At 44.3% G+C, this 26,860-nt stretch overlaps 1 protein-coding gene across 2 annotated transcripts; it reads left to right on the forward strand.

The window, feature by feature from the left end:
• The first annotated feature begins 605 nt into the window (after positions 1-605).
• On the forward strand, positions 606-24,389 carry VLDLR (very low density lipoprotein receptor). Of its 2 annotated transcripts, XM_077249127.1 has the most exons (19): positions 622-893; positions 8,924-9,043; positions 9,875-9,997; positions 11,146-11,268; positions 12,281-12,652; positions 14,021-14,143; positions 14,241-14,363; positions 15,575-15,694; positions 15,869-15,994; positions 16,127-16,298; positions 17,155-17,379; positions 18,265-18,383; positions 18,456-18,595; positions 18,672-18,813; positions 18,891-19,037; positions 20,085-20,147; positions 22,138-22,215; positions 22,363-22,532; positions 23,655-24,389. In XM_077249127.1, exons 1-19 carry the CDS (start codon positions 833-835, stop codon positions 23,688-23,690), a joined length of 2,583 nt encoding a protein of 860 aa, XP_077105242.1. In that variant the 5' UTR covers positions 622-832; the 3' UTR covers positions 23,691-24,389. The 2 variants fall into 2 exon arrangements, with proteins under 2 accessions (XP_077105243.1, XP_077105242.1); XM_077249128.1 differs by lacking the exon at positions 20,085-20,147 and having other exon boundaries at positions 606-893.
• Positions 24,390-26,860: the final 2,471 nt, after the last annotated feature.

Consider the following 26,860-nt stretch of genomic DNA (forward strand, 5'->3'; position numbering starts at 1 on the left):
CGAACCTTCCCAGTTATTATTATCCCATTTACACGTGTTATAAAGCATAGAGCGTCTTCAGAGCGGAAATCACCAGAACGTCAGGTCGTCAGAAGACGCTCAAAAGAGTGAACGTGTGCACAGCTAGTCGTTCTCCCAGAGACGCATATCGCTGTTTCCAATGGCAACCAGCAGAATTGGGAGTGCAGCTCTGAGGTATATAACAGGTTAGGCCCAGTGTATGGGCACATACGCGCCACCAGTGCTGTTCAGTGGCCATGTTTGTGGTGACCTGACAGGAGCACACATGTGACATGAAGGACACCAGGAGGCAGGCCCCGCAGTCACCGCTCCCCTCCCCTTGACACATGTCACTCCCGGGCTGACAGCAGCCGCCGCCGCCGCCATGTGCTCGCCGCCCCTGCCCTCCTCCCCCGTCAGGTGATGCACACACGCCTCTCATCCCCGGCCGGCACCAGTGCGGGCTGCACGGTTTCCCGGATCATGCAATCCACGGCCGAGCCGGATCACAGCGCCGTGCGGAGGAGCCGCTCCAGTGTGCTCGGGGGCGCCGCCTGCCGCTCCAGATCCTCATCTTCACGCCGCCTGCTGCACCGCCAGCTGCCGCCGCTGTTATAAGGCAGCGTCTGTGGAGCCGCCGGGAAGCGCACGTCTCCTCCGCCCCCTGCCTGGGAACCCTGCACGGCCGCCCGGGGAACTGTCGCCTGCTTCGTGCCGGTAACGTGGAGCGGAGGAAAACGGGGGCAGCAACCTGCTCTCCGGGATTACAAAGAGAGGGTGGTGTTTCCCTGAGTGTCCTCCCCCTCCAGCTGGCTCTCTGGGGGGCCGCGACATGAGCTCGTCCTGGCCGAGGGTTGTGCTGCTGCTACTGCTGGCCACATGCTGGGTACATGGTGAGTGCTGCGGGCATGGCTCTGCGCTCAGGTGGGCTACCTGCCCCCTACCCATCGCTGCTGCAGCTGGGCGCTGGTCCGGGAGTCAGGGGTTAATGGGTCTGGTGATGGAAGGGTTAAGGCTCCTTTGCCTGCTGGGTATTGTGCCATGTGTTCTCTGCTATATATAGTGCCCTGTCCTGGCTGGCAGTGTAGCCCACCCTCGGGGGTCTCTAGGGCTGGTCCCCCTAATAAGCCCCCCATAGAGGAGCAGGCCGCTGTGCTCTGTCTGGCCTAGGGGCATCACCAGTGGCACTACCCATCTGGGAATGTGGTGAGGTGCCCGCTGTACTGCCACTACTCCTGTGGGTGACCCTTGTCCTCTCGTGACCCCAATAACCAAGGAGCTCCAGGGTTTATTGAAGGGCTTGATCTCTGGGTGCTGGGAAGCCCCCCATAATCCTGGTTCTTGTTGACTCTGTACAAAGTTCCAGCAGTGGGTTAACCCTCTGTCTCCCAGTTGGTCCCCAGCCACCTCCTTCCTTTGTGTTTTTTATTCTGCCACTTTGTGGAGAGGCTGATGCAGACATATTGCCTGTTCCTCAATGAGCCTGTCTGGCTATCTGTGGCCTCAGGTCAGGTGGCATCTTCCATGGTCACTAATACTCCTGGCATGCCATCTTGTGATAATGAGCTGCCATATGGGAGCACCCCCAATTACTCTGCTGGGCCCAGCTTCAGCTGCTATTAAGCCACACTGGTGCAGGCCAACAAGCTTAAAGGGGCTGTCCATTCTCTATATACAGTATTGGAGACCTACAGATTAGGGTCTCTTGCTCTGACATATCCTGCCCGTGTATTATGTGGCAAACCCAATCACTTAACTGGGAGCAGTAACCACTTTCAAGCCATTGTATATAGCTTGTGGATGACCCCTTAAATGTTTATTTTTTTTGGCTATCTTAAGCCATGTTCCTGAAAGGTCCTATGTAAATTAATGTACAGAATGGTAGAAATGGTTGCACGATCCATGACCTGTTGTATGTTCTGTAAGTTTCATGCTAGTATGGTAGTAACCTGAGGCCACTTCTGAGTAGGCATGTGATGGCATCAGGGACCGGGTTAAGGGTATTGGGCTGGTTTCACAAGCAGAAGAATCTAAGGGTCAAATCGGGGATAAGTCAGAGTATGGTAAGTTCTTCTGTGTTGGGTGCCCCCAATTTGGTGGGGAGCAGCTAGCAAATGGTGAGCCTTGGCTATAGGCAAAGAATTACTACATGACCCTAGCTATTGGATTCCATACATACTGAATGGTGGTCTGTACGTAGCGTGCACACAACTTTGCGAGCCCCACTTTGATATGAAACAGACCAAGAATTTTTACAATCTGTGTAAATGGCTCCTCAGGCTTTTTTTTTTTTTTTTTTTTTTTTTCCCCCCCCCCCCCCCCCAAAGGTCACAAGGTAAAATGTAGCTATAGGTGGAAGTTCTCTTGTCAACCTGGTTCTTGTAGTTTGTACAGTCTTGGATAGCTTATAGGAGTATGATCAAATGGGGGGGCTGTTCACTTCCTTTCAGTCCAGTCATGACTTGGTCGGAGTTCATTCAATCTCCCAGAAATGATTGAGCCTCAGAGTTGAATGAGTCAAGTTGGGTGTGTGAAACGATGGAAGCTGTTGGCCTCTTCTGACAGTAGGATGATGGACATGGCTGTCAAGGAGGGCAAATGGTGTCCAAAGCTTCATACTGTTTCCATCTAGAACGAAACCTTAAACTGGTTGCCATGGACCTCAGTCTCCAGAAAGACCAACGTTATGAATACTGTCAAATGCAGAGTGAGCATGGCAAACAATGGGCCTAAAGGTCATTCTACACTAGTAAAGTCAAAGACTATTTAGTCTAGGGTTTTTTATTACAATGAGGTGTAGGCACTTCTGGTTGAACTGTAGCATGTTGTCCCATTGTCATCAATCAGGATGGTGTCTGCAGACTTGGAGTGACAAGGGCTCTCACCTCCTGGGAGTCCCTACTCCTATTTCTACCTGTAAGGGCAGGGTGAAAAATTCTACGATAGACCTGGCTTAACCTGTCAGCTGGGGTGGCAGATCTCCAGGATTCCTGGTTGGGGAAGCTGCTGTGTAGTCAGGTGTTGTGTGCTACGTGGAACTGAGTAAGCACTTGGTCTTGTTCTTGAGTGGGCATCCAATGTCTGCAAAAGCTGCAGATGGCTTTACTGCTTCACTTTAAAAGCGACGCTGCCCCTCTTCTGTCAGACAGTGGCATAATTATATAATACAGGTGATCAAATCCCAGTTTGGTAACTGTAAACGCATATTTTCTTAGACAACTGCTCTAAACATTACTTTAAGTGTAGTGGTGAAGGTCAACATAAAGCACTTGCAGCTCTTCCCCTGTGCAACAAGGACACTCGGTGCCATCACTGCTCACCGTCTTCATGTCATTCACATGGAAATCTAGAACTTCAGTGGTTTGCGTGGCCCAGTATAGTAAATGGCCGGTGACCTGTTCTGCTGAAGGGCTATACTCCATTCATACCCAGGGTAAACTAATGAATGAACTCCAAGTGCTCAATGTACAGATCAAATGCTGTAGTCACAGAGCACATTGAAGTAAATGGGGTACTAAAGGGTGTCATGGCCAAGGGGTTAATCACTTATACCACTAGTGGCTTAAACTGCAGCAGAAATGTAGGCCAGCCTGTGGTTGGAGGAGCCTTCAGCAGATGTACACCCTTCATTAAAGGACCACTCTATTATACTTTCCACCAAGGCATATCTCCCTGTAATGTGCTTCTATACAATGTCTGGCAGTGCTTCTTTCTGGAATAACTCCTAAATTGTTGTTACTCATCTTTACTTTCCTAGTGATAAAAGGTTGACTACGGAAATTCACCAGAAAACAATCCCTACACTTGTTTCCCCCTTTTTGTGCAGACTTTTTAGATTTGGCTAAAGTACCAGCTTCTTCAGTTTTAGACTTGTTTGTAGGCAAAACTTTTTCTCAAGTAGCTGCTTGACTGTCACTTATTCTGCCATCCTCCAATTTCTGAGAACTTGGCTATATACTCAGGACGTTGTGTAAAGCCTGGGCCACTATACATCCCTTGTGTACCAGCACAATGTCTACAATTGTTCCCTCTGAGTACACGTGTGGTAAGATTAACACCGGGGCTTTATTGGCATTTATTTAACTCCGGTGCTTGATAAGATTAGACCCACTTGCTGAATCTTGGAGGGGGAGTATTCTCCATATTCTGTTGCTTGTTAAACCTTTTCGAGGGAGAATTCCCATGCTGCAGAAGCTAAAGGTGTCTGACAGTTTGCTGGTCCTAAGTTATGATTGCATCGTTCATCTGCTTGCTGCAGTCTTGATAGAATCTGTTTTCTCTGCTGTACATGTAGCAGTGGTCATGATGCTGAGCTGTGTATAACCCACACTCCTGACATCTGTACAGTGACAGCAAGCTGCTAGTCAGTCCAGGGGGTGGGGGTTACACAGATTAAGTCTCATGTACTTGGCAGACCAGCTAATTGGGTAGTAGTGGTCTTGTGCTGATAAAACGCTGATTGTAGTGAAACTGTCACATCCCTGGAATCAAGCTGTCTTGACCTATATTATGCTGATCTCGGATTAAATGGTAAAGCTGCTGACCTTCTCTTTAAAAGGCTAGTTGCCTAGGTTACAGCCACCAATGCAGTGGCCGAACATGTAGTGCTTACAGGCACTGTCACTAAGGCCGAGCAGTATCCGTGAAGAGTTGCTGACATCAATGCTCCTGCACTGCTCTGATGCTGCCTCATTAGCTGGATATTGGGCATCATTGCATCTCTGGCCTGAACGCACCTCCCAGCAGGCTGGATGACAGCAAGCATGCACTTTGTAGAAGGAGATGAGCCTTTAATGTATAGAACTATAGTCACTATTCTTCAGTGCACATTTCTCAAGTCAAACTATAGAAATGATCCCAGGAGTATAGTAGTTGTGTGACTGCTCTCATAGACAGCGATACACAGGGAGAGATTGCCTCCTGTCGGTGTATTACTGAGCTGCCGTGAGTTTGCCAGAGTTCGTCGGCTCCGTTGATCACCCTTATTGCACCACTGCTGCGTGGGAAAGTTCTCACGCAGCAGTGCCATAAGTAAGAGTACCTGAGCTGGTGAACTCTCACAGCAGCTCTGTGATACTGTGGGAGCGATTACCTCCTGTCAGTATCGCCAGGTAGAGCAGTCACATCTCCTAATGTGACCGTTCTACAGGTGAGATTGCTGTGGGATGTTCGGGATTGTGTGGACTAGGCAGACGAGTATGTTTTATCTTGCATTATTTCTAGGCGACAAGGGTATTAAGGTGAGTATAATGGGTCTTTATTTGAATATGTATGTTCCCTTTTTTTTTTTTTTCTGAGCACAAGTTCTGGCAGATGAGTCTACATCTCCCATCAGTGGCACCTGCTGTCAGTTACCAGTGACAGCAGACATAGCCTGATGGGAGCAGTAGTCTCATCCGCCCACACCTGCAGGTCAGTCACAGCTGTGGGGTCATGTTGACATCTGCCAGTATGCTCCTGCAGCGCTGTGACAGCGCACGCTGTCACACAAATGACAGCGTGGGACACTATAGGAAGCCGGTAAAACAAAAAGCTCAGCAAATCTGCAAACACTTCTATATCTGTGGATTTGACTAACTCAATTGAAGTTAATGAGTGCATAAACGCAAAAAATGACATGCTGCAGAAAATGTACTGCAAATACGCATGGAAATTTACTGATAATGTGCACACTTCAGGATTGTCACTGAATAAGCTTGCATAAGGATTCCATAGCATTTTTGGCCCATTTCTGCACAGAAAAAATGCCGTAAAAAACGCATAATCTTAAACACAAATTATTGATGTGGAAATCTGGGGATTAGTTGTTTAGGCTAGGTCTGCAGCTGTGCAAACTGTAAATCCATGGCAGAAATCCAAGTACAAGCCTCTGATTCCACTGCAATTGTTTCTTTCCCACACAATATCTGCCATGTAAAGGTACCTTGGTATCTATCATGCAGTTTCTTTGGGTCAGAAGGATTATCTGGGAGCCTCTTTCCATGTCCACCTTAAAATTGCCATATGGTGACATCTGACAGTTAGCAGCCAATCTGCTATATGTAAGCGGATCAGTTGTCGGGCTGAACCACTGTGCTTGTAATGACTAATCTAAACTCTCCCTGTAGAATGTTATGGAGAGTTTGTGCTCCCTGAATTCTCTCACCAGCTTGATTAGACCATGAACAAGTGTACTTTGGTGGCTGATTCTTGAGCACTTCTGATGACTGGTAGAACTGACAGTAACTCATGCTTATAAGGTTGGAATGTTCACTGGATATGCCTTACTTCTGATCTGGGGTCTCTAAGCCACCTGGAGATCCAACAGAACGTTATTGGAGGGGGCTACCAATGTGTTCATCTTCTGAAGGACATGCTGACTCTTAGCGTTGTGCCTGCATCTTCATGTTGGGAACTTCCCTGAAGCATGCTTTATAATGGGTGTACTGATCATACAGGATGCATGGTACAAATGAGTCCTAAAAGGAAACTTTCTCAAGCCACTTTGTAGTCTCCTTATGTCAAACCAATTGTCCGTATAAAAGTACTAAATGTGCTCCAGGAGTCGGCTAAACCTTACGGAGTAGGGGTCAGATGTTGCATGGTGTATGATGCAGTCACTAGTCTGGCTGCCTGTAGACAGAATGATCATTCTCATGTGACTCCTAATACGTCTCTTCCAGAATGTAAAGCATCTGCTCTCCTGACTAAAGCTTAGGAACTAGCTGGTAATCTGCGCCATTGTTCCAGTACTTCATAGAGCTGGCATTGTGCACTTACTATACATTTACCGTACTTTAATTTTCCTCTCTGTACAGCTTGGTTCCTTGACTTGCTGTTCATTTATCTTCAAAATATCCTGATGTACTAGACTGCCTTCTTAAAGGGATCTGTCAGGTTCACACTACAGAGAACTCAGATTCTGTCTTGCATGAAAGTGCAGCACTGTTTTGAATATGGTACTTGTTCACCACCTATTCTGCAGGTAATGTCTAAAATTGCATGTGGCTGTAGGTGCATTACTACTGTTAACTTGTAACTTCTTGGAGGTGGAGTTTGGAAGGTTATACACTTTTTTTTTTTTTTTTTCTTTTTTTTGGGGGGGGGCCAGTTGTAGCAAATCTCCAGTTTTGCTTATCTTTCACATCCAGATGAAAGGGTTAAATTATGTAATTATAAAAGTTGGCATAGCAGTGTACCAAGTCTTGTGTATTTTTCTTATTGAACCCACTGCACAAATAAAAAAAATTTTGGCATTTTTTTATTTTTTATTTTTTTTTATAGAATGTAAACAGAGCAATGTAGCAGTCTCGTAAAACTTCCCTTAGATGCTGCTGTAGTTTTGTAACCTAGAACACCCTAGGCAGCATTAAAGCTCTGACAAGGCTTGCATCAGCAAATCTAGGCAGCCTTTATGAGATGGCAATGTGGTTCCAGCACTTGGTGGTCTTCATCTGTGCTCCAGAACTTTATTTTTTTGTGGGGGGCACAGTGAATAGTGATTGCAATATCTTGTCTATAGGTGCATTAGCTTGCTGCTCTGAAATCCTAGGTGTGTTTAAAAAAAAAAGTGCACGCGGTGGCTTCCGTTCCCAGGGATGCATTGCATGAAGGACCTGGGATGACGTTGCAGTCACGTGACCGTGACATTGCAAAGTCCTTCACGTAAAGCATCCCTGGGAAGGGAAGCCGCCGGGAGCGCTGCTGAGATCAGGGGCTGTCGGAAGGTGAGATTAAATTTTTTTTTTTTTTTTTTTTTTTTTAATTTAACATTCTATCTTCTACTATTGATACTGCATAGGCAGCATCAATAGTATAAAGTCACACTTGTCAAGCACCATGCTTGTGTGACCAACCTGTCAATCACTTTTCCAAACGATGCTTCAAATCGCTTGGAAACACTGGCATTCTGCAAGCTAAAAACGCTTGCAAAACACTAGTGTTTAGCAGGAAAACGTATGCCAACTCTGCATGCGTTATACCTGTGGCAGGGAGTTGCAGAAATGCGGATATTTCTGCAATGTGGCACATAGCCTGCATGTCCATGGCTGTCTTCTGTTTCTAGTCTAAGCATTCTAAATGAATGGGGGAATGTTTCATTCACTGTATGGGCTTAAGCTATACAGTAATTACACAGGCAACTTATGGGGAACTAATGGTTCCTTATGCTGGTGTTGGTAATCATGACTGTGCACCTACTTCTTTGGATCTGCCTGTAGAAAATGCTGCATGAGGCTTCCTATTGGGGGAGGTGGAAATGCTGGAAAACCTGATCAGTGCTTCCACACTACAAACTATAATGAATCTTGTCTTATCTGGCATACTCACCTGCAGATCAGCACAGGTGGCTGCAGCAGGGCTACGGTCTGAACTGGTAGAAATCGTGTAGTGCACTGTAAAGGGAGTACCTTTGGTTAAAAACAAAACTCTGTGGACTACCCTCTGAAAGCTTCCACACCTGTCCATAGGTTTAGTGTATTGTACAGTATAGATCTTTAATTGTTGCTGTAGATGCTGCCAATGGCTTATTCTAACTTGTTCCTTAATACAGACCTCTCATTTAAAGTCAGACCTGAGTTGGCATGACTTAAGATCTTGCCCACCAGTAAGTAGTGTCCTCCATTCTCTTACCTGTAATTGAAGAACAAAAAGGTCTTTAGTTCCTGAGACAACATACCCCATTTTAAAATTCCTACTTTATTCTGTAAAATCTAGATCACATGAATATAAAATCCGCTGGGGCTTGCTGAAATGGATCTAGACCCAATCATGATGGGTCTAATTTCTCAAATGCCAAGTACTCGAATCATAACATTGTACAGGCCCTATGCTTGCATCTTTGCTTTGTGAAGGCCTTATTAAAAATCTCATGAACCCTCCTAGAAGGTTATTGCAAAAGTTACTGGATGGAGATTTATATAGCATGTAATTTATATATCTTTAGGGGCCAAGACACTCTGTGAGGAGTCTCAGTTTCAGTGTGGAAATGGACGCTGTATTACTTCGGTGTGGAAGTGTGATGGGGACGAAGACTGTTCAGATGGGAGTGATGAAAGTTCATGCGGTAAGGCTTAATAAAAATAATTTTTTTTGCTGATGTCTTTTAAAGGGAACCTGTCACCCCCCCAAAATGGAAGGTCAGCTAAGCCCACCGGCATCAGGGGCTTATCTGCAGCATTCTGTAATGCTGTAGATAAGCCCCCGATGTATCCTAAAAGATGAGAAAAAGAGGTTATATTATACTCACCCAGGGGTGGTCCCGCTGCGGTCTGGTGCGATGTCCGGGGCCTCCCATCTTTATAGGATGACGTCCTCGTCTTGTCTTCATGCTCCGACGCAGGCGTACTTTGTGTCTTGTTGAGGGCAGGGCAGAGCAAAGTACTGCAGTGCGCAGGCACTGGGCCTCTCTGACCTTTCCCGGCACCTGCGCACTGCAGTACTTTGCTCTGCCCTCAACAGGACAAAGTACGCCTGCACCGGAGCTGCAGCATGAAGACAAAAGGATGTCATCGTAAGATGGGAGGCCCCGGACCGCGACGCCCATCGGATCGGACCGCAGCAAGACCACCCCTGCCCTGGGTGAGTATAATCTAACCTTTTTCTCATCTTTCAGGATACATCAGGGGCTTATCTACAGCATTACCGAATGCTGTACATAAGCCCCTGATGCCGGTGGGCTTAGCTCATCTTCCATTTTGGTGACAGGTTCCCTTTAAAGAAGCCAAAGCCTTAGACAATTTGCTTCTGTTGGTGTTGGTCATACCACCACCCATACCCCCTGCACATTTTCTTGCCTAATTTCTTTGGCAGACTTTCTGTTAAAGCATTAAGGAAATGGAGTGCTGTAAAGATGAATATAAAACCTCATGTACATATTTCTTTTTATCCTTCACAGTAAAGAAAACTTGTGCAGAGGCAGACTTTGTATGTGCCAATGGTCAGTGTGTTCCAGAGCGGTGGCAATGTGATGGAGACCCAGATTGCGAGGATGGCTCTGATGAAACAGCAGAGCTGTGTCGTAAGTGATGGCTTCTGCACACACAAACCATTCATATTGCTATATAACATCTCAAGGTGATGCTGGTCAAATCTTGACTAACAATTGTAATTGGTGGAAACGTTCTGTCTAGGTGCTTAGATTAGTCTGAACTTTGTCCTGATACTCAGTAACATTGCATGTTGCACATTCTTAAGGTACCGTCACACTAGGCGATATCGCCAGCAATCCGTGACGTTGCAGCGACCTGGATGGCGATATCGCTGTATTTGACACGCAGCAGCGATCTGGATCCCGCTGTGAAATTGCTGGTCGCTGCTAGAAGGTCTGCACATTATTTGGTCGCTAGGTCGCCGTGTATCGCCGTGTTTGACAGCAAAAGCGACGATACCAGCGATATTTTACACTGGTAACCAGGGTAAACATCGGGTTACTAAGCGCAGGGCCGCGCTTAGTTACCCGATGTTTACCCTGGTTACCAGCGTAAAAGTTAAAAAAACAAACAGTACATACTCACCTGCGCGTCCCCCAGCCTCTGCTTCCTGACACTAAAGCGCCGGCCCTAAACTGAAAGTGAAAGCAACAGCGGTGACGTCACCGCTGTGCTGTTAGGGCCGGAGCTCAGTCAGCGTCAGGATGCAGAGGCTGGGGGACGCGCAGGTGAGCATGTACTGTTTGTTTTTTTAACTTTTACGCTGGTAACCAGGGTAAACATCGGGTTACTAAGCGCGGCACTGCGCTTAGCAACCCGATGTTTACCCTGGTTACCCGGGGACCTCGGCATCGCTGGTCGCTGGAGAGCGGTCTGTGTGACAGCTCTCCAGCGACCACACAGCGACGCTGCAGCGATCGGCATTGCTGTCGCTATCGCTGCAGCGTCGCTTAGTGTGACGGTACCTTTATGCTTTCTGGCACCGACAAGACAATAGCAGTCGGTTTCAGCACCTCCCCCATTAGTTGTCAATGGGCTTTATGCCTTTGGTATGATTCTGATAGTCAACATACTAACTTCTTGGATTATCAATTATTTTTTCATATATTCCAAAATTGTTACAAGCAGGTCTCCATATATATGCTACAATTCTAAAACTGTAGTCTATGGTTATGTACATTATAGTGCTTTTTTTTTTTTCTTCTCCCCCCCCCCCCCCCCCCCTATGGTCTTGTAGATATGAGAACATGCAGAGAGACTGAGATCAGTTGTGGGGCCCGCTCCATGCAATGTATCCCCATATCGTGGCTCTGTGATGGTGAACCCGATTGTGACACTGCAGAGGATGAAGAGAACTGTCGTAAGTGCGCAATTCCCATAGCTGCTGTCCAAGAACTCACAGGGGCAATAAAGCAACGTTTCCTCTGAGCTCTTGCCAATCCTTTACACTGCTGCATGCACATAACATTTTATTGTTGGTGTAGTGTGGTTTTTTTTTTTTTTTTCTTCCAAGCTGGGTACATATGAGCATTTTAACTGAACATGATTTATTCAGCGGTCTTCAGTGCCAGTGGGTCACAGCATGGCACAGGAGTGGAAAGTGACTGCGCTGACATGGTTCTGAAATACTCGACTCCTCAGCTGACTTGGCTACAATATGAAATGTGTGGCTGTGCCCTTGGGACTGCATCCAGCTGGGGATAAAATTAGGACACTTGTACCATGTCTTGTATTTAAGGGATCGACTCACTAAAATTTTCTGTCTTGTGGTATTAAATGTCTGACCGTTTAAGTGGCGTATCCCAAGAAATGGTGCCGCACTATGTAATGTCAAGGTGTGTGGGTTTTTATTTTGCAGCATAAACTGCACTGCATAGTTAAAATCTGCCAAATGCCAATTTTTGGGGGTGAATGTTGATTTTCCAGTCTTCAATGATATCTAAATAATCCAGAAGTAAAAACTCATAGTTCTCACATGACTCTAATATTGTATCAAAAAACAAATGTCAAAGTCTCAAACTGAAATGCCAAGAAACACACAATTGGTACAGAGTCTGCAATGTAAAATCCTCATTGTGGGCACTTGCTGTAGCCTTGGCATTGTGGCTTGCATTCTGACTTCTTGCCACTCACCTCGCAGTTATCGTATGTGTGTGTGTATCGGCTAGCTAGTGAACAGAACACGGCACCCTCATGATGCCCACTTTCACTTGTTCTGCTGATCTTGCTTGTGACATGGAGGGGGATTTGACTAAATTCAGCTTGTAAGCATTTGGTGGTTACAGGGTGTCGGGGTCACTGACGTCTGCATAACTTTCTAATATAGCAGTGTCAGCTCTTCACTTATTTTATTTTCTTCCCTCCCCCACCAGGGAATGTGACCTGTAGTCCGGCTGAGTTCACTTGCTCCAATGGTCGCTGTATTTCCAGTAGCTTTTACTGCAATGGTCACAAAGACTGCAGCGATGGTAGTGACGAAGTGAACTGCATCCCTGCCACATGTGGCTCTCATGAATTCCAGTGCAAGAACTACACCTGCATACCCCTCAGCTGGGTGTGCGACGACGATGCTGACTGTGCCGACCACTCCGATGAATCTCTGGAACAATGTGGCCGCCAACCTGTGTCACCTCAGAGGTGCTCTCCTAGTGAGATTCCATGTGGTTCTGGGGAGTGTATTCACAAGAAATGGCGCTGTGATGGCGATGCCGACTGCAAAGACAAAAGTGATGAAATGAACTGCCGTAAGTTTCGCTTCTCCACTTCCCACCATCTCATTTAAAGAGGTCATGAGTACATTGAGCCCTCGCAGGCAGGGTCCTCTCTCCTCCTGTACCAGTTGTGACTTGTATTGTTCAAGATTATTGTACCTGTTTTTATGTATACCCCTCCTCACATGTAAAGCGCCATGGAATAAATGGCGCTATAATAATGAGATGCCCATCTACAGGTTAAATCATTTGCAGATAGATGGGGGTCAGTAGTTGAGGGAATGATAAATGCAGGGACAGGAGTATTGTTTCAGAGGATAAACTTTGCGATAATTTTTAAACTGTAGGCAAGCTGTACTGCAGCAGCTCCAGCTAAAGTATTAGCTTCCAGCCAAAGCAAAACAGCTGAACAGTAGGGGCCCTGGGTGTCAGACCCCCACTCCGCTGCTCTTGATGATCTATCCTGTGGACACTTCATAACCTATGCCTGGTCAACCTCTTATTGTAAGTCAGCTCTTAAATATTTGCAGTGTAATGCTTCAGTGGATGATGCTGGCTGTAAATGTCAACTAAAGGCTGTTTAGAAAGTGGTGTAGAAATATGAAACTCGGGGATGAGACTTGTTATGCTTAAACTAGTTTTACCAGTCCATGTAATGTCCTAGTTGGTAAAGACCCTGTTTATTACATTGCCTATGTAGCCATGTGACCTACAGGGAAGCAATGTGCAGTCACTGAATTCCCTTGCCTAACAAGATGGCAGCATAACTGGTACAAACCTTTAGAAGACTAGCAAACCTGACCACTCTTGTGAATAAGTCCTTATGATCTCCACTCTTGGCCGTCACACAGCTGAAGTGGTGTGGAGCATAAAAATTCACTGTCTTAAGGGCAATTGTTTTGGATGGGTAGGAAACCATTCTCCTTTGACAGCCAGACTTGGGAGATGGTAGAGAATGTCTTGGCACCTGAGACATGTAAAACCCAAGCATGCCAAGTCTTAACAAGCAGGTTTATCAATTTTAGAATTGTAAATTGGGCTGTCATGAAACAAACCTATAGTTACATATCAACATGAGTAACATAATTTATATATTGTTACTTGTGTTAGTGTAGAGGGATTATCCTTATTTGCACATGGAAAAACAAAGCAATGGAATGAAACTGAAAGGGAGAAGATGCAGATTAGGTATTGGAAAATTTTTGACAGTGAGGGTGATCATTGAGTGGAACGGGCTGCCAAGAGGTGGGGAGTTCTCCTCCAATGGAAGTCTTCAGAGGCTGGACAGACATCTGTCTGAGATTGTTTAGTTAATTCTGCATGGAGCAGCGGGTTGGACATGATGATCCTGGAGGTCCCTCCAACTCTAACATTCTATGATGTAACATTTTTTTTTTTTAGCATCTCGTACTTGCCAGCCAGATCAATTCAAATGTGAGGATGGGAACTGCATTCATGGTACCAGGCAATGTGATGGTGTGAGAGACTGCCTTGATGGCACTGACGAAATGCGCTGCAAAAATGGTGGGTACATAAAAAATGGTTTTATTTGCAGTGCTGTCCAGAAAAAACAATGTCTCTTATGACTCTTCCAATTTCCCTTGTACTGTCTTGTCTCTAGTCAATCAGTGTTCAGGATCTGGAAAATTCAAGTGCAAATCTGGGGAATGCATTGATATACATAAGGTGTGCAACCAGAAAAAAGACTGCAAAGACTGGAGTGATGAACCAGCAAAGGAGTGTAGTAAGCAGCTTTTTTTTTTTTTTTTTTGTTGTAAATGCTTGAAACTAATATTTTAAAGCTGTAACAAGTCTGTTTTGCTGTAGCTGCATGACTGCAAACACTGGCAGTTTATACCCTCCAAAACTCAGCTTACTTGTGCACCATGCTGACTTCTAGTTAAACTCCCTGTCTCCAAACAAAGAACATGCTGCATCCCACATCTTATACCTGGTAGAGAAACAAGTCATGGTAATTGCTAACATGTACCTTGCCTGATCTGGGCTCAATTTACTAGAGCCCTGGCATAGTATGTTTGTAACAAACATGCAAATTCTCCATTGTCTAAGGCGCTAAACTAATGAGGATCCGTTCAGTAAACTCTTAAAAGGTTTAAGGTCCTAAGGTTTACAGGTCAGGGGTAGTTCCACCATACCTGCATTCTACCAACTCTAAGCCAGGTAATGGGTTTAGATTCTATTTTGCTTTGTGTATATAAAAGCATGTTCTACATTGCACTTCTATAATCTGAAACTGTCTCTAGAATAAGTGGCTTCCTGGCTGGTAGGATCCAGCAAGGCCTGACAAGAACCTATAAATCTCCTGCAGAATTGCTGCATGTTGCACACTTCAGAGCTGTGTTCTGTAGATAGTTCCCATGCTTAAACATTCCCACCCCACACTTTAGAAAAAAAAAAAAAAAAAATTTCATTTATAGCATTACTCTAATTCAAAATATGAGGGACTCTTCCCAGCAGTCAGTTCCACAGGATTGTCTTCATACACCAGTCATCTTGGTCAATAAGGAAAGCTAACAGTTAATTCTTCTGTTTCAATTATTTAAAGTTTTAATCTCCTCATTCCTTCAGAGTGGGACTTCCTCTTCTAGCAATGCATCCTTCATGATCAGAATAAATAACTAAAATAGCTAGTTGTTGTAGCTATAAAGATTGCCCCCTCAAGAGAATATTCTGCCTGCAGTCACAGAACGGTCTCGTAAAAAGTGCCCTCAGTGGTTCAGTGCGGTGTAGAACGCTGCCCAATTTGGCTGCAATGTTTTTTGGTTTTTTTTTTCCTTTTTAATCCCAATGTGACCCCACTACAATGTAACAGGCCAGGGCAGCACTCTGCACTAGACCCAAGGAGAGTAAAGTGGGGGGTCTTCTTTGTTTGGGACAACACCCTTTGATTTCCAGAGTCTAAACTTTCAATTTCTCTATTCTAACGTCTCCTAGACTTGAACGAGTGTCTGGTGAATAATGGGGGCTGCTCTCATTTGTGCCATGACTTGGTGGTTGGCTATGAATGTGATTGTCTAGCTGGCTTTGAACTGATTGACCGAAAAACATGTGGAGGTAAGTGTCACAAAATGCCCCTTTGAAAGGTTCTGTCTTGTACAGACCTTCTAACCCTTTGCATTTAACAGCTGACTAATAACTTGTCAGTTATGGTGTGCTCAGAAAAATCTGTCAGTCTTCCATGAATTGACAAAACAATGTTTTTAAAACTCTGAACTACTTATTTTTAAGATATTGATGAGTGTCAAAATCCTGGAATCTGCAGTCAAATATGTGTTAACCTGAAAGGAGGATACAAATGTGAATGCAGCAAAGGCTACCAAATGGATCTGACCACCGGTGTCTGTAAGGCAGTAGGTAAGTCTATAGGATGATGAATTGTACTAGCTAGTGATGGATCATACTGTACATGCCTTGGGCTCTGCAGTGTAAAATTTGTCTTGTATATCCACAATGGTTTTTTAATGAAGCACTCTACTCCCCTTGTAGGAAGAGAACCTTGCCTGATATTCACAAATCGTAGGGATATCAGAAAGATCGGACTTGAAAGGAAGGAATATATCCAACTAGTAGAGCAGCTGCGGAACACGGTGGCACTTGATGCAGATATCTTGGGGCATAGTCTTTTCTGGGCCGACACCATTCAGAAGTCAATATTTCGGTATGTCAGGTTGTTGTGATGGACATTTTAACTTATCTAGATAAAATCTCTTGGTGACTATATCAAAATGTCAACGTAACATGGATTGAAGAGTTGCAGCACCCTCCAGTGATACAGTGAAAAAAAATTCCATTTTAGTAAAGTGTCAACTTCTAAATGTTGGCAAATCACTAATTTCCTCTAGGGAGGTAATCTCTATAGCATTGCAATTTCTTCCCTTACTACACGACAATGTTAGAGGGCTGTCCGATCTCCAGATATCAACTAAATTCTAGTAGGGTCTGTAACAACTAATCTGGCTACTTTAATGACCGTGTCTTGATCGTCCTCTGGACCTAGCTTACAATGCCTAAATTCAGTAAGTGACACCTAAAGCAGATCTGATAGAAGGGTTTACAAGACAGTCAAATGGATCTTAAACCTGGTAAGGCTGGTGTAGCTGCTCTGTAATGTCAGAATAGCATAAATACTTTAATTCTCCCATCTAGCCTGAGTAACTGCTCCTTGGAGTCCAGTCTTCATGCAGCTGCTAAGATCTCACTACTTGGTGCAAGATACCCTTGTCAAGAAGGGTGGATCAGGAATGAATACACTTGGCCTCATGAGCTTAAATCCTAAAACGCTCACTGTTTAACTTTATTCTTTTTTTTGTTTTTTTTGTATACCACTACATTCAAGATCTATTAACGTAGTTGATTGGACTACAATACTGTTAATCTAACTTCACCTAAATTACATAATTGGAGATGGGTTTCTGTCATATGTAAATATTTGCCTGTCTGGGCATGGGTCCTAATACAATAGTTCAGGCTCTCAACAACTGAAGAAATCCAACTTATTTCTCTTTATCTTGCAGAGCATCTGTGGATAGCCGTGATAGTATAGGAAGACATGTAAAGGTCATAGATGGACTCTATAGTCCTGCTGCCATTGCGGTTGATTGGATCTACAAGAACATTTATTGGACCGATACTGGATTAAAGACAATATCCGTGTCAAACTTTGATGGGTCAAAACGGAAAGTCTTGTTCAACACTGGTTTAAAAGATCCATCTTCAATTGCCATTGACCCCATTTCTGGGTGAGTACAACACTTACTTGCAAGATACAGGGCTAGTGTTGCCCTTATGGGGGTGCCTGATATGGGGGTTCCTGCCTTGTCGCACAGCCCCTGAAAATCGCCCATCACTGACTCTTCATTCCAGGCAGGGGCTGTGGAAACTACCTCAGCCCCCTGCAGACTCAATGTGTAAGATTCTCAAATTAAGAATCACTCAGGAAATAAAGATGCATCGGTGGTTCATATAGTTGGGGAACAGTAGGGAATGTATTGTAAGTATACTAGAAAAGGACTTAAATTGCAGCACTAAAGGGCTAGGGATTTAGAAGGAAATTTAGTTTGACTTCAGACCACTCCTTAATAAAAGTTATTGGTGCAGAAAGGCTTCCCGGACTGACTTGTGGACAGTTCCACTGTCTTGCATAAAACAGCCTGACTTTAGACACTGAATATCAAAAGATGTCCTGCTGGGGTATCTTTTTTTTTTCTCCCCCCCCCCCCCCCCCCCCCTTCCCCGGAGCTGTGGTATGATCAGACCATGCTCCTGTACGGTCAGACTCGGCATTACACAGCAGGGGCACATTTCTAAGATTCTCAGCACAGGAGAACTTTATTTAAACACATCCAATTGTGTAAGCTTATTCCAAGATCTATGTATTTAAAATTAAGTCTTGTTAGTGGGGGGGGGGACTTAATGGTGTGGTATAGTACCCTGCTCTGTATACTTCACTGCTTGAGCGACGTATAATCACCAAGACTTCCTAGATAAATCTGTAAACAGATCTTTAACTATGACCATGACAGTGGTGTACTACTCTAAAGCCTACCTTGTCAGTGACTTGGTGGTGGTGGTCTTGGTGGCCAGTAGAGTTACTGACTATGCTGTAACTCTGATCTTTCCTTTAGGTTTATATATTGGTCAGATTGGGGCGAGCCTGCGAAGATTGAAAAAGCTGGAATGAACGGAATAGACAGACAGCAACTCGTGACATCTGACATCCAGCGACCAAGTGGCATTGTACTAGGTAAATGTTGCTAAACTGTTAATAGGATTCAACATTAATGCAGAAAAAAAATTTTAATTTTTTTTTTTTTAGATTTGGTGAAGAGTCGTCTGTACTGGCTTGACTTGAAGTTGCACCAACTCTGTAGCGTGGACCTTGGTGGACAGGATCGCCGGATAATCCTGAAGTCTCATGAATTCTTAGCTCATCCACTTGCACTTACAATATTTGAGGTGAAGCAAAGCGTAATTCTGCAAAAACCTCTTTAGCAGCTTACAGCTGTCTACATAAACTTTATTCTGTTTCTAGGATAGGGTCTATTGGATTGATGGGGAGAATGAAGCAATTTATGGTGCCAACAAGTTTACTGGCCAAGAATTGGAAACATTGGTTAACAACTTGAACGATGCCCAAGACATCATTGTTTATCATGACCTCATCCAGCCTCCAGGTAGTATGCTCATGTAGTGGTTAGAAAATGCACACATTCCACTTCTAGTATTCTAATCTAAAATCACTTGTCAATAGGAAAAAACTGGTGTAACGAGAGACCTCACAATGGTGGATGTGATTATCTGTGCTTGCCAGCTCCACAGATAAATGACCGCTCTCCAAAATATACCTGCGTGTGCCCTGCTGGCTTACAACTGTATGACGACAGAAGGTGTAAAAAAGGTATGTCATATATTAAACACTTTGCCTTCTGACAATTTTTTTTTTTTTTTTTCTTTTTAAGCTGGTGACATCTGCTTGCCTTCATAAAGGGGCTTTCCTCTATCTAAAATGTAAACTTTGGTTAGCAGTAGACCTCAACACTCTTCAGGTTTTCCAAAGCAATTTTTTGCTGCATATGTAATTTTACCTCAATTAAGATTAATTAAAATGGAAGCCCTTTTAACTTTATCTGCCACTAGCTCCTTCACCTCCTATCTACACGGAATCTCGTCAACTGCAGCCACAAACTCCAATCTCGGTGATGGGGACATCTCTTTATTGAATACAGATTTTTTTTTTTTTTTTTTTTTTTTGCTCAGAATTGACCATTTTGATAATGACCATTTTTAACCAAGAAAATTCTTGACATTGTGTAAGTCAGTTCTAACCACCAATCTTTACATTTTATATAGCAGAAAGGCCCCTTTATGAAGAAAAGCAGATTTCACCAACTAAAAAAACCTTGTTGACCATGTACTCTTATGGACATGTTCAAATGTGGCAAGATTTGTTGCAGAATGTTTTGCACCCAGTTTTAATACAATGCCAGTAATTGGAGCAAAATACAAAACCAGGTCATGACTTGTATGGTTAACTTGCAGAACTATGAATGGAATACATATCTGGATACCAAATAAGCAAGACACTTGTATCACAAGAGATCTACAAGGTTGTTAAAAATCTAATTTACAAGGTTGCTTATTGTCCCCCTTGGTATTGATTTAGGAAATTAAATGAGTTGCTCTTTAAGAAATTTGAGTCTTTTTTTTTTTTTCTTGAAAAATCACTTAAGGTTTTTGTTTAGAAGTAGTAAATCATTGTTCACATTAGTACATGTATTCACTTTGTCCTGAAGTCTTATGTTTTAGTCTAGTCACTGATCATGTCACTAGTGAAATGTGTAGCCACAATCTACTACCAGGGATGTCCATGATGCTGTAATTGTGCTAGCCTACATGTGGTGTCTTTTAAGCCTTTCATTTAAAGAATACATCTGTCTGTCTTAAGGTAGGAAAGAAGATTCTATTACCATTCCTACAGGATTACATCCTGAGAAAGCACTTCCAGTGGGTAAGTGCTTAATATGAACCAAGTACAGTCTGGGTAAAAAGGCTTCATAAGGTGTCAATTCTAAGCTGTGATGTGTAAGCTGGACTTAAACCAATCTTGGCTATAGTTCACTGTTCGGAGTACTGTAAGCTACCACTCTTCCCCCCCCCCCCCCCCCTTTTTTTTTTTTTTTTTTTTTTTTTTTTTAAATGTAATTGTTGAGGATCATTCAGATAACAATATCTTCAGCCAGTGTGCTCCAAGGATAGCCGGGTGCCTGTGTAACTTTCAAATATACTAATGGTGGCTAGTTTATGGACCGCAGTAGAGCATGTTAATAATGGGTACCTGATGGGCTCCTTTCTTTGCAGATTAACATGTCAATCACTTCTACAGAATTTGAAGTGACTTGCCTGAGGTTTAGAACAGACTTTAGACCCAGCATTAATGAGCATATATGAAGCTGAGTAAGTCTATTGAGATGTCATTCAGTGTAGGCAGATGATTCGCTGCACCAAAAAACCTCAACTAAGAACCTCCTGTTCAGTTATATAATTTTTTGCCTAGCGACGTTAGATCATCGTATGATTTTTGGAAGTGCAGATAATTCACTGGACATGCAACTAAACCTCACTTGGCATTTAAAACCTACAGGTCTTAAAGGGAACCTATCACCCCGTTTTTTAAAGATTAGATAAAAATAGTGTGAAATAGGGGCAGAGCTGGGCTTTACATTACTGCCTTTTTGGTGCCTTTACACCCCCGTTAGGCTGCCGAAATACCTTTGTGAAGTGGCCGTTTTGTCCTGTCACTCAAGTTGGTCAGGTCGGATGGGCGTGGTCAGTGCTGTTTCTCCCCCAGATCAGGCTCATCATTACGTTGGTGGCGTAGTGGTGTGCGCATGTCCAAGGTCCCGAATCCTGCACAGGGGTGTGAAAATAGCAGCGATGTCCGTTATTTCATTGGTGGTCGGTGGGCGCGGCCATCTTGCTTTGGCCGCGTGTGCGCAGAAGCGGCGCTCTGCTGGCCGCGGCTTCAGGAAAATGGCCGTGGGCATCCGCGCGTGCGCAGATGGCTATCGCGGCGGCCATTTTCGTGAAGCAGAGTTCGCATCTCGGCTTCACGAAAATGGCCGCCGCGATAGCCATCTGCGCACGCGCGGATGCCCGCGGCCATTTTCCTGAAGCCGCGGCCAGCAGAGCGCCGCTTCTGCGCACGCGCGGCCAAAGCAAGATGGCCGCGCCCACCGACCACCAATGAAATAACGGACATCGCTGCTATTTTCACACCCCTGTGCAGGATTCGGGACCTTGGACATGCGCACACCACTACGCCACCAACGTAATGATGAGCCTGATCTGGGGGAGAAACAGCACTGTGACCACGCCCATCCGACCTGACCAACTTGAGTGACAGGACAAAACGGCCACTTCACAAAGGTATTTCGGCAGCCTAACGGGGGTGTAAAGGCACCAAAAAGGCAGTAATGTAAAGCCCAGCTCTGCCCCTATTTCACACTATTTTTATCTAATCTTTAAAAAACGGGGTGATAGGTTCCCTTTAAATTTCCTTTCAAAGTGCAACTTTTTTTAATGGAAGTGCATTTTTTTTGTTTTTTTTTGTTTCATTAATTTAGCTTTAAGATAATAGCCCATGTATACTTAAACTTGTTAAAGGCATAGCTTTGCACAAGTCAGCCATTTTTGTAAAGGCATTTGTTTTCAAATGTTACCAGGGTTCGTACATTGTGGATGTTGTCAAAGTACCAGTCTTTCCCTAACCCAAATACCACCTCCTCATGCACACTTCAAGATTGTGTTCTGTCTGTTTACTTCCTATCAGTCTGTATTGATGGCAAAAAAAGTGGGGTGGGGGGGTGGATGTTCAGCTCACCGCCCAGTCTGTGGTGAAGTATAACTTTCTAAGATTTGAGTCCTAAGTTTATTAATCTTGGATTGTCTTTGTTTTCCTGCCCTATAAATTGTTTTTTTTCTTTTGTTGGTCCCTCTAGAATTCAAGAGTAACACATCTGTCTATGAGGGAGGTACCACTAAGGATGCATCTGCGGCTTGGGCAATTCTTCCCATCTGTAAGTGTGGAGATGTAAATGGCTAAACCTTGGGGTTATGTCCTTGATACTGGAGTTGGGTTTTCTTCTCAGCACTTTCAAGCAAAGGCTTAGTGTGTGTGGTGTTTGTGTATTATGTGGTAACTCTTGTTATATCTTTTACTCTAGTGTTACTAGTTATGGTAGCAACAGGTGCCTACCTCATGTGGCGTAACTGGCAAAGGAAGAACATGAAAAGCATGAATTTTGATAATCCTGTGTACTTAAAAACCACAGAAGAGGACCTCACAATCGATATTGGAAGGCACGGGGGCAATGTAGGGCACACGTATCCAGCAGTAAGTTCTTTACACTTTTCAGGCTTCTAGGCTATAAATTTCTTTTTCAAAGGAGACCTTGGCAAGCCATACATCAGAATAGGGTTCCTGGAGTCCCTAAATGGCTTTGTACAGGAGACAACCCATTTCAGTCTCATAATCTATACCACATTCAGTTAAAAGTTCAGCCACGTGAGATCAAACCACTGCAGATAAAACTAAGTGAGCACGCAGCTTAAAATGGATTACCCGGCTGAACACCCTAAGTGGGTCATGTCAATCTCGTTCATTGCTTAGAATCTAGTGGTCCAAGGGTTTGTCATGTCTTTCAGAAAGCCACCTAGACTTTGGGTGCATGTGCCCATTCTTGCTTTCAGTGTTTTCATAAGCTATATCAATAGCTCCCCCCCCCCCCCCCCATGAGGTGAATATGCTAAAAATACAACAAAGTATAGTGAATCTTCTGCCCATGTACAGTAATTACTGCAGTGTTGGTGGAGCTTTAACTAGCTACATGTAGTTCTCTTAATCAACCAGCCCATAACTTCAAGGTTTTTTTAAACTAGACTTAAATAATGTGACTTGGCTTGATACTGTACCATGAAAGCACCTTGCATCCTTCAAACTTGCACTAATGATATTGGGGCTGCAACATGTAATTAAAGTAACATTGTGATTTGTTTTCATAAATGCACATGAAAGCAATTTAAAATCTTGCAGAAATCTGTTTTCCTCCTCAGCTGATCATTCATTCAAAATTCACAGGTAAAACCTGTCTTCAAGGAGAACAGAGTTCTCCCCATCACTGAAGATGACTGTCATGGAGTATGGGGAGCTAACTAGTTTCAGAAGAACCTGTAGAACTCCCATCTCCTAGCTCTTCCCAACTGTCCTCACTAAACAGGTTTTATTTATGACTTGTGGGAAGGATCAGTCCAGGAGGAGAAGCAAATTTGTTAAAATTATATTACAAAGTTGCCTATTTAATGTGCATTAGTGACTCAAAGCATAGTCACTAAAGTGGTGGCTTTCTCTAAAGGTGCAAGATGTACTGCATTGTATACGACCAAAATGAACAAGACTGACTCTAGAATTGTAATATAGATCCGGTAAAACAAATGTTAACTTTTTTTTTTTCTGCAGATATCAGTTGTAAATACCGAGGACGACATGTCATGAGCCCGGCTATACATGGTTGGCATTCACCATCCTCCTTCAGTCTACACTGCTTCAACAGGATATTTTGGTTCCAGATGGTAGCCAGTCCAGAAGCTGAACGCATCCTGCCCTTGGTCATGGAAGTGACTATTTTGTATGTTTGACGCCGCTGTTATGAATGGAACCTGCAATGGATACCTTATGTATATATTTCTTAATAAGCTTGTTCAGCTTTTGAAAAGGTTACCATTTCACCCATAGCCCCTCATACCTTATTTATTTTTCAGTATTAGCATCTCTTCACTCCACCTAGGCCAAGTACTGTATAAAGCACTTTCCATACAAGCCATATCCCAGCAATGAAATCTCGTGCTATATAGTGAATTCACCTGTACATACTTGTATAGGCAGATGTACATATCTCCGAAGACACAATCACTATTCTCAAGCACTTTGAAGTCTTTTTGATTGTAAATATCTTTCTGTACACTGGATTTTTTTTTTTTTGACTGGATGGGGCAATGGCAATAGACTAAAACAAAACGGGTTATTCATATAAAATTGCCAAATAACTTCTTAACCTTTAAAATTTTGTATGCGTGAATGCAGCTGTAAATGTGTATTGACTGTGACCTTTTTTCTAGAGGTATACAGATGGTGAATTTCCTATCCGAACCAGTGGAGATTCTTTTTGAGAATAAAGAAAAATGATTTACTATATATTGTATCATATTTGTGAATGGCATAGAAACACTGCTGTTGGCAAGCACATAACCAAATGGGTGCCACATGGCAAGATATTCTGTTTAGTAATCAAGTGTCTTTATTACTGAAGTCTTGGATTCCTTGCAGCCTTTGTCTTTCTTGCAAAATGAAGGCAAGTGGAATGGATTTCTTCTTGGCAGGGAAGTGTAACAAATTGATCTGAGCCACATGAATATTCTCAGCTCCCAATGTCATTCAAGTCATTTAAAATTATTCAATTTTGGCAAAAAAAGTTAACTGCTGATGTAACGTGTGTAAAATGGTTAAGTTGAGTAATTGTAACATAAGAAAAATGCTGGCTAAATTTCAGCCCCCCCCCCCCCCCCCTAATGTCAAAAGTTAAGGCACTGCTAAGTAAGAAGGCAAATCTCAGCCATATGTTAATCACAATAGAAGATATCAGAAGGTTAAAGTTCCGCACTTTTGGAAAGCTTAAATTGGCAGCATCAAGTCTCTGAAGTTTGGGATAGTTGATAAAAGGCTGGAAAAGTAACACAGGTTAAAAATTGATCCTGTAGCTGTTAAGTCACAGGACTATAAAAAATGAAAGATACTTGTGATATACTGTATTTGCATCCAAGATTGTGAGTACACCCCTCACATTTCTGGAAATATTTTTTTCATTCCATGACTATATTGTTTCAAAAAAATGTTCTTTCCGCCATGACAGCACCTCAGAGAGGAATCCGCCCTCAGGGACAGGAAGCCTATAGGTGAAAAAGGCGGTACCTCTCTCCCACATCGGTTAGGTTTCCTGTCGGGGAACCTGCAGCATACCTGGTCGTCGTGGACACCTCCCTGGGATCTAAACTTGGTACTCTCTGCATTGACCAGAGCACCCTTCGAGCCTTTGTCACAAGCCTCTCTAAAAATTGTATCCCTCAAAACCTCTCCTAGTAGCACTAACGTCAGCTCGCGGAATTAGTGATGTACAGGCATTATCTGCATACCCACCTCTAACCCAGATACTAGATGAGTGGTCCTTAAGACCGACCCATCCCATCTTCCTAAAGTGGTGTCACGCTTCCATAGATCACAGGAAATCTTTACCCTCTGTCCCAACCCAAGAAATGGAAAGGAAGAACTCCTAAACACTAGATGTATTGGGTTAAGCACCTTTTTAACCTGTCAGCCACGAGGGAGTGTAGGAGGGATAGGTCTGTTTGTGCTTTCAGGGTCCAAAGAAGGGACATAAAGCATCAAAAGCCACACTAGCAAGATGGATGAGATGCTATCCTCCTTTCGTACTCCTCCTGTAATGAAGGGGTTAGAGCTCATTCCACCAGATCGGTGGCGACCTACTGGGCAGAGAGCCGGACCATCAATTGAGCAGATATGTAGAGCAGCTACTTGGTCAGCTCCCTCTACATTCTTTAATCATTACCGGCTAGACTTGACCTCTTCTTCAGACCTCACCTCTGGCAGAAGGGTTCTGGAGGCAGTGGTCTCCTCCCCCAATGTACATTCTATGAAATTCTCTGTGGTGCCATCATGGGGAAAGAGAAAATTGTAGTTGCTTACCGATAAAGGTATTTTTCCATCATGCATGACGGCACCACGAGAGAGGGGATCCGCCCATCAAGGACAGGGAACCTACAAGATAAAAGTGGCGGCTCCTCTCTTCACATCAGTTGGTTTCCTGTCCTTGACGGGGAACCCTCAAGGTAGAAGACTTCTGATGAAGACAGAGGATGCCTGGGTCAGGTGGATTTGGGCAGGCGCTAGTCTGCTGCACCCGTCACCAGGTACCGGTAGTTGCCTCGGGGGCCATGTATTCCATGCCCCCCCCCGAGCAAAGCATGGCCACAGCCCGTGTGGCGAACGCCCGGGTGAAGACTGGGCCTCGGAGGCCACGGCGGTGTAACCTCCCTGTACCTGCAAAATTCTATCTGCTGGAGGCCACAGTAATGTGCCCCTCCCTGTTGACTTACAGTCGCCATGCAGCCTGTGAAGCACATCCGGTGCCTGGGCATTTTAGGGCTCCTCGGTGTATGGATACTCCCTGTTGAGCACACAGCAACCCTCCCCATTCCCCAAAGATGGATGGTACCTGCAAGAACAGCATGGTGTTTTTCTCCAAGTGAAAGCAAAGGTATGGGAGCAGAATTGCGGGACGTAAGGCTGCGGGCTGTGCACTCTATCATGGAGCTGCAGGGGTGAGGGTAAGGCTGTGCACGCGCCCTCCTCGGTGCTCTACCGCGTGACCGGAAGTGAGGGGGCGTGTGTATGCAGCGCTCAGCTGATGCTGAAAGCAGGGAAGCGCATCGCCGGCTCTGGACCCGGGATCGAGCGGGGACCAGAGGAGGAGGCCGGCGCTCTGACAGTCTGCACAGACGTCACGCTGGGCGGCCTGGAGAAAGCGCGCACCGGAAGTGGTTGCCGGGGGCGCGCTCAGGTATCACTTCACTGTGCAAGTGTCGTGCTGG

The sequence above is a fragment of the Ranitomeya variabilis genome, chromosome 1 (assembly GCF_051348905.1).
Source record: "Ranitomeya variabilis isolate aRanVar5 chromosome 1, aRanVar5.hap1, whole genome shotgun sequence".
NCBI classification, from domain to species: Eukaryota; Metazoa; Chordata; class Amphibia; order Anura; family Dendrobatidae; genus Ranitomeya; species Ranitomeya variabilis.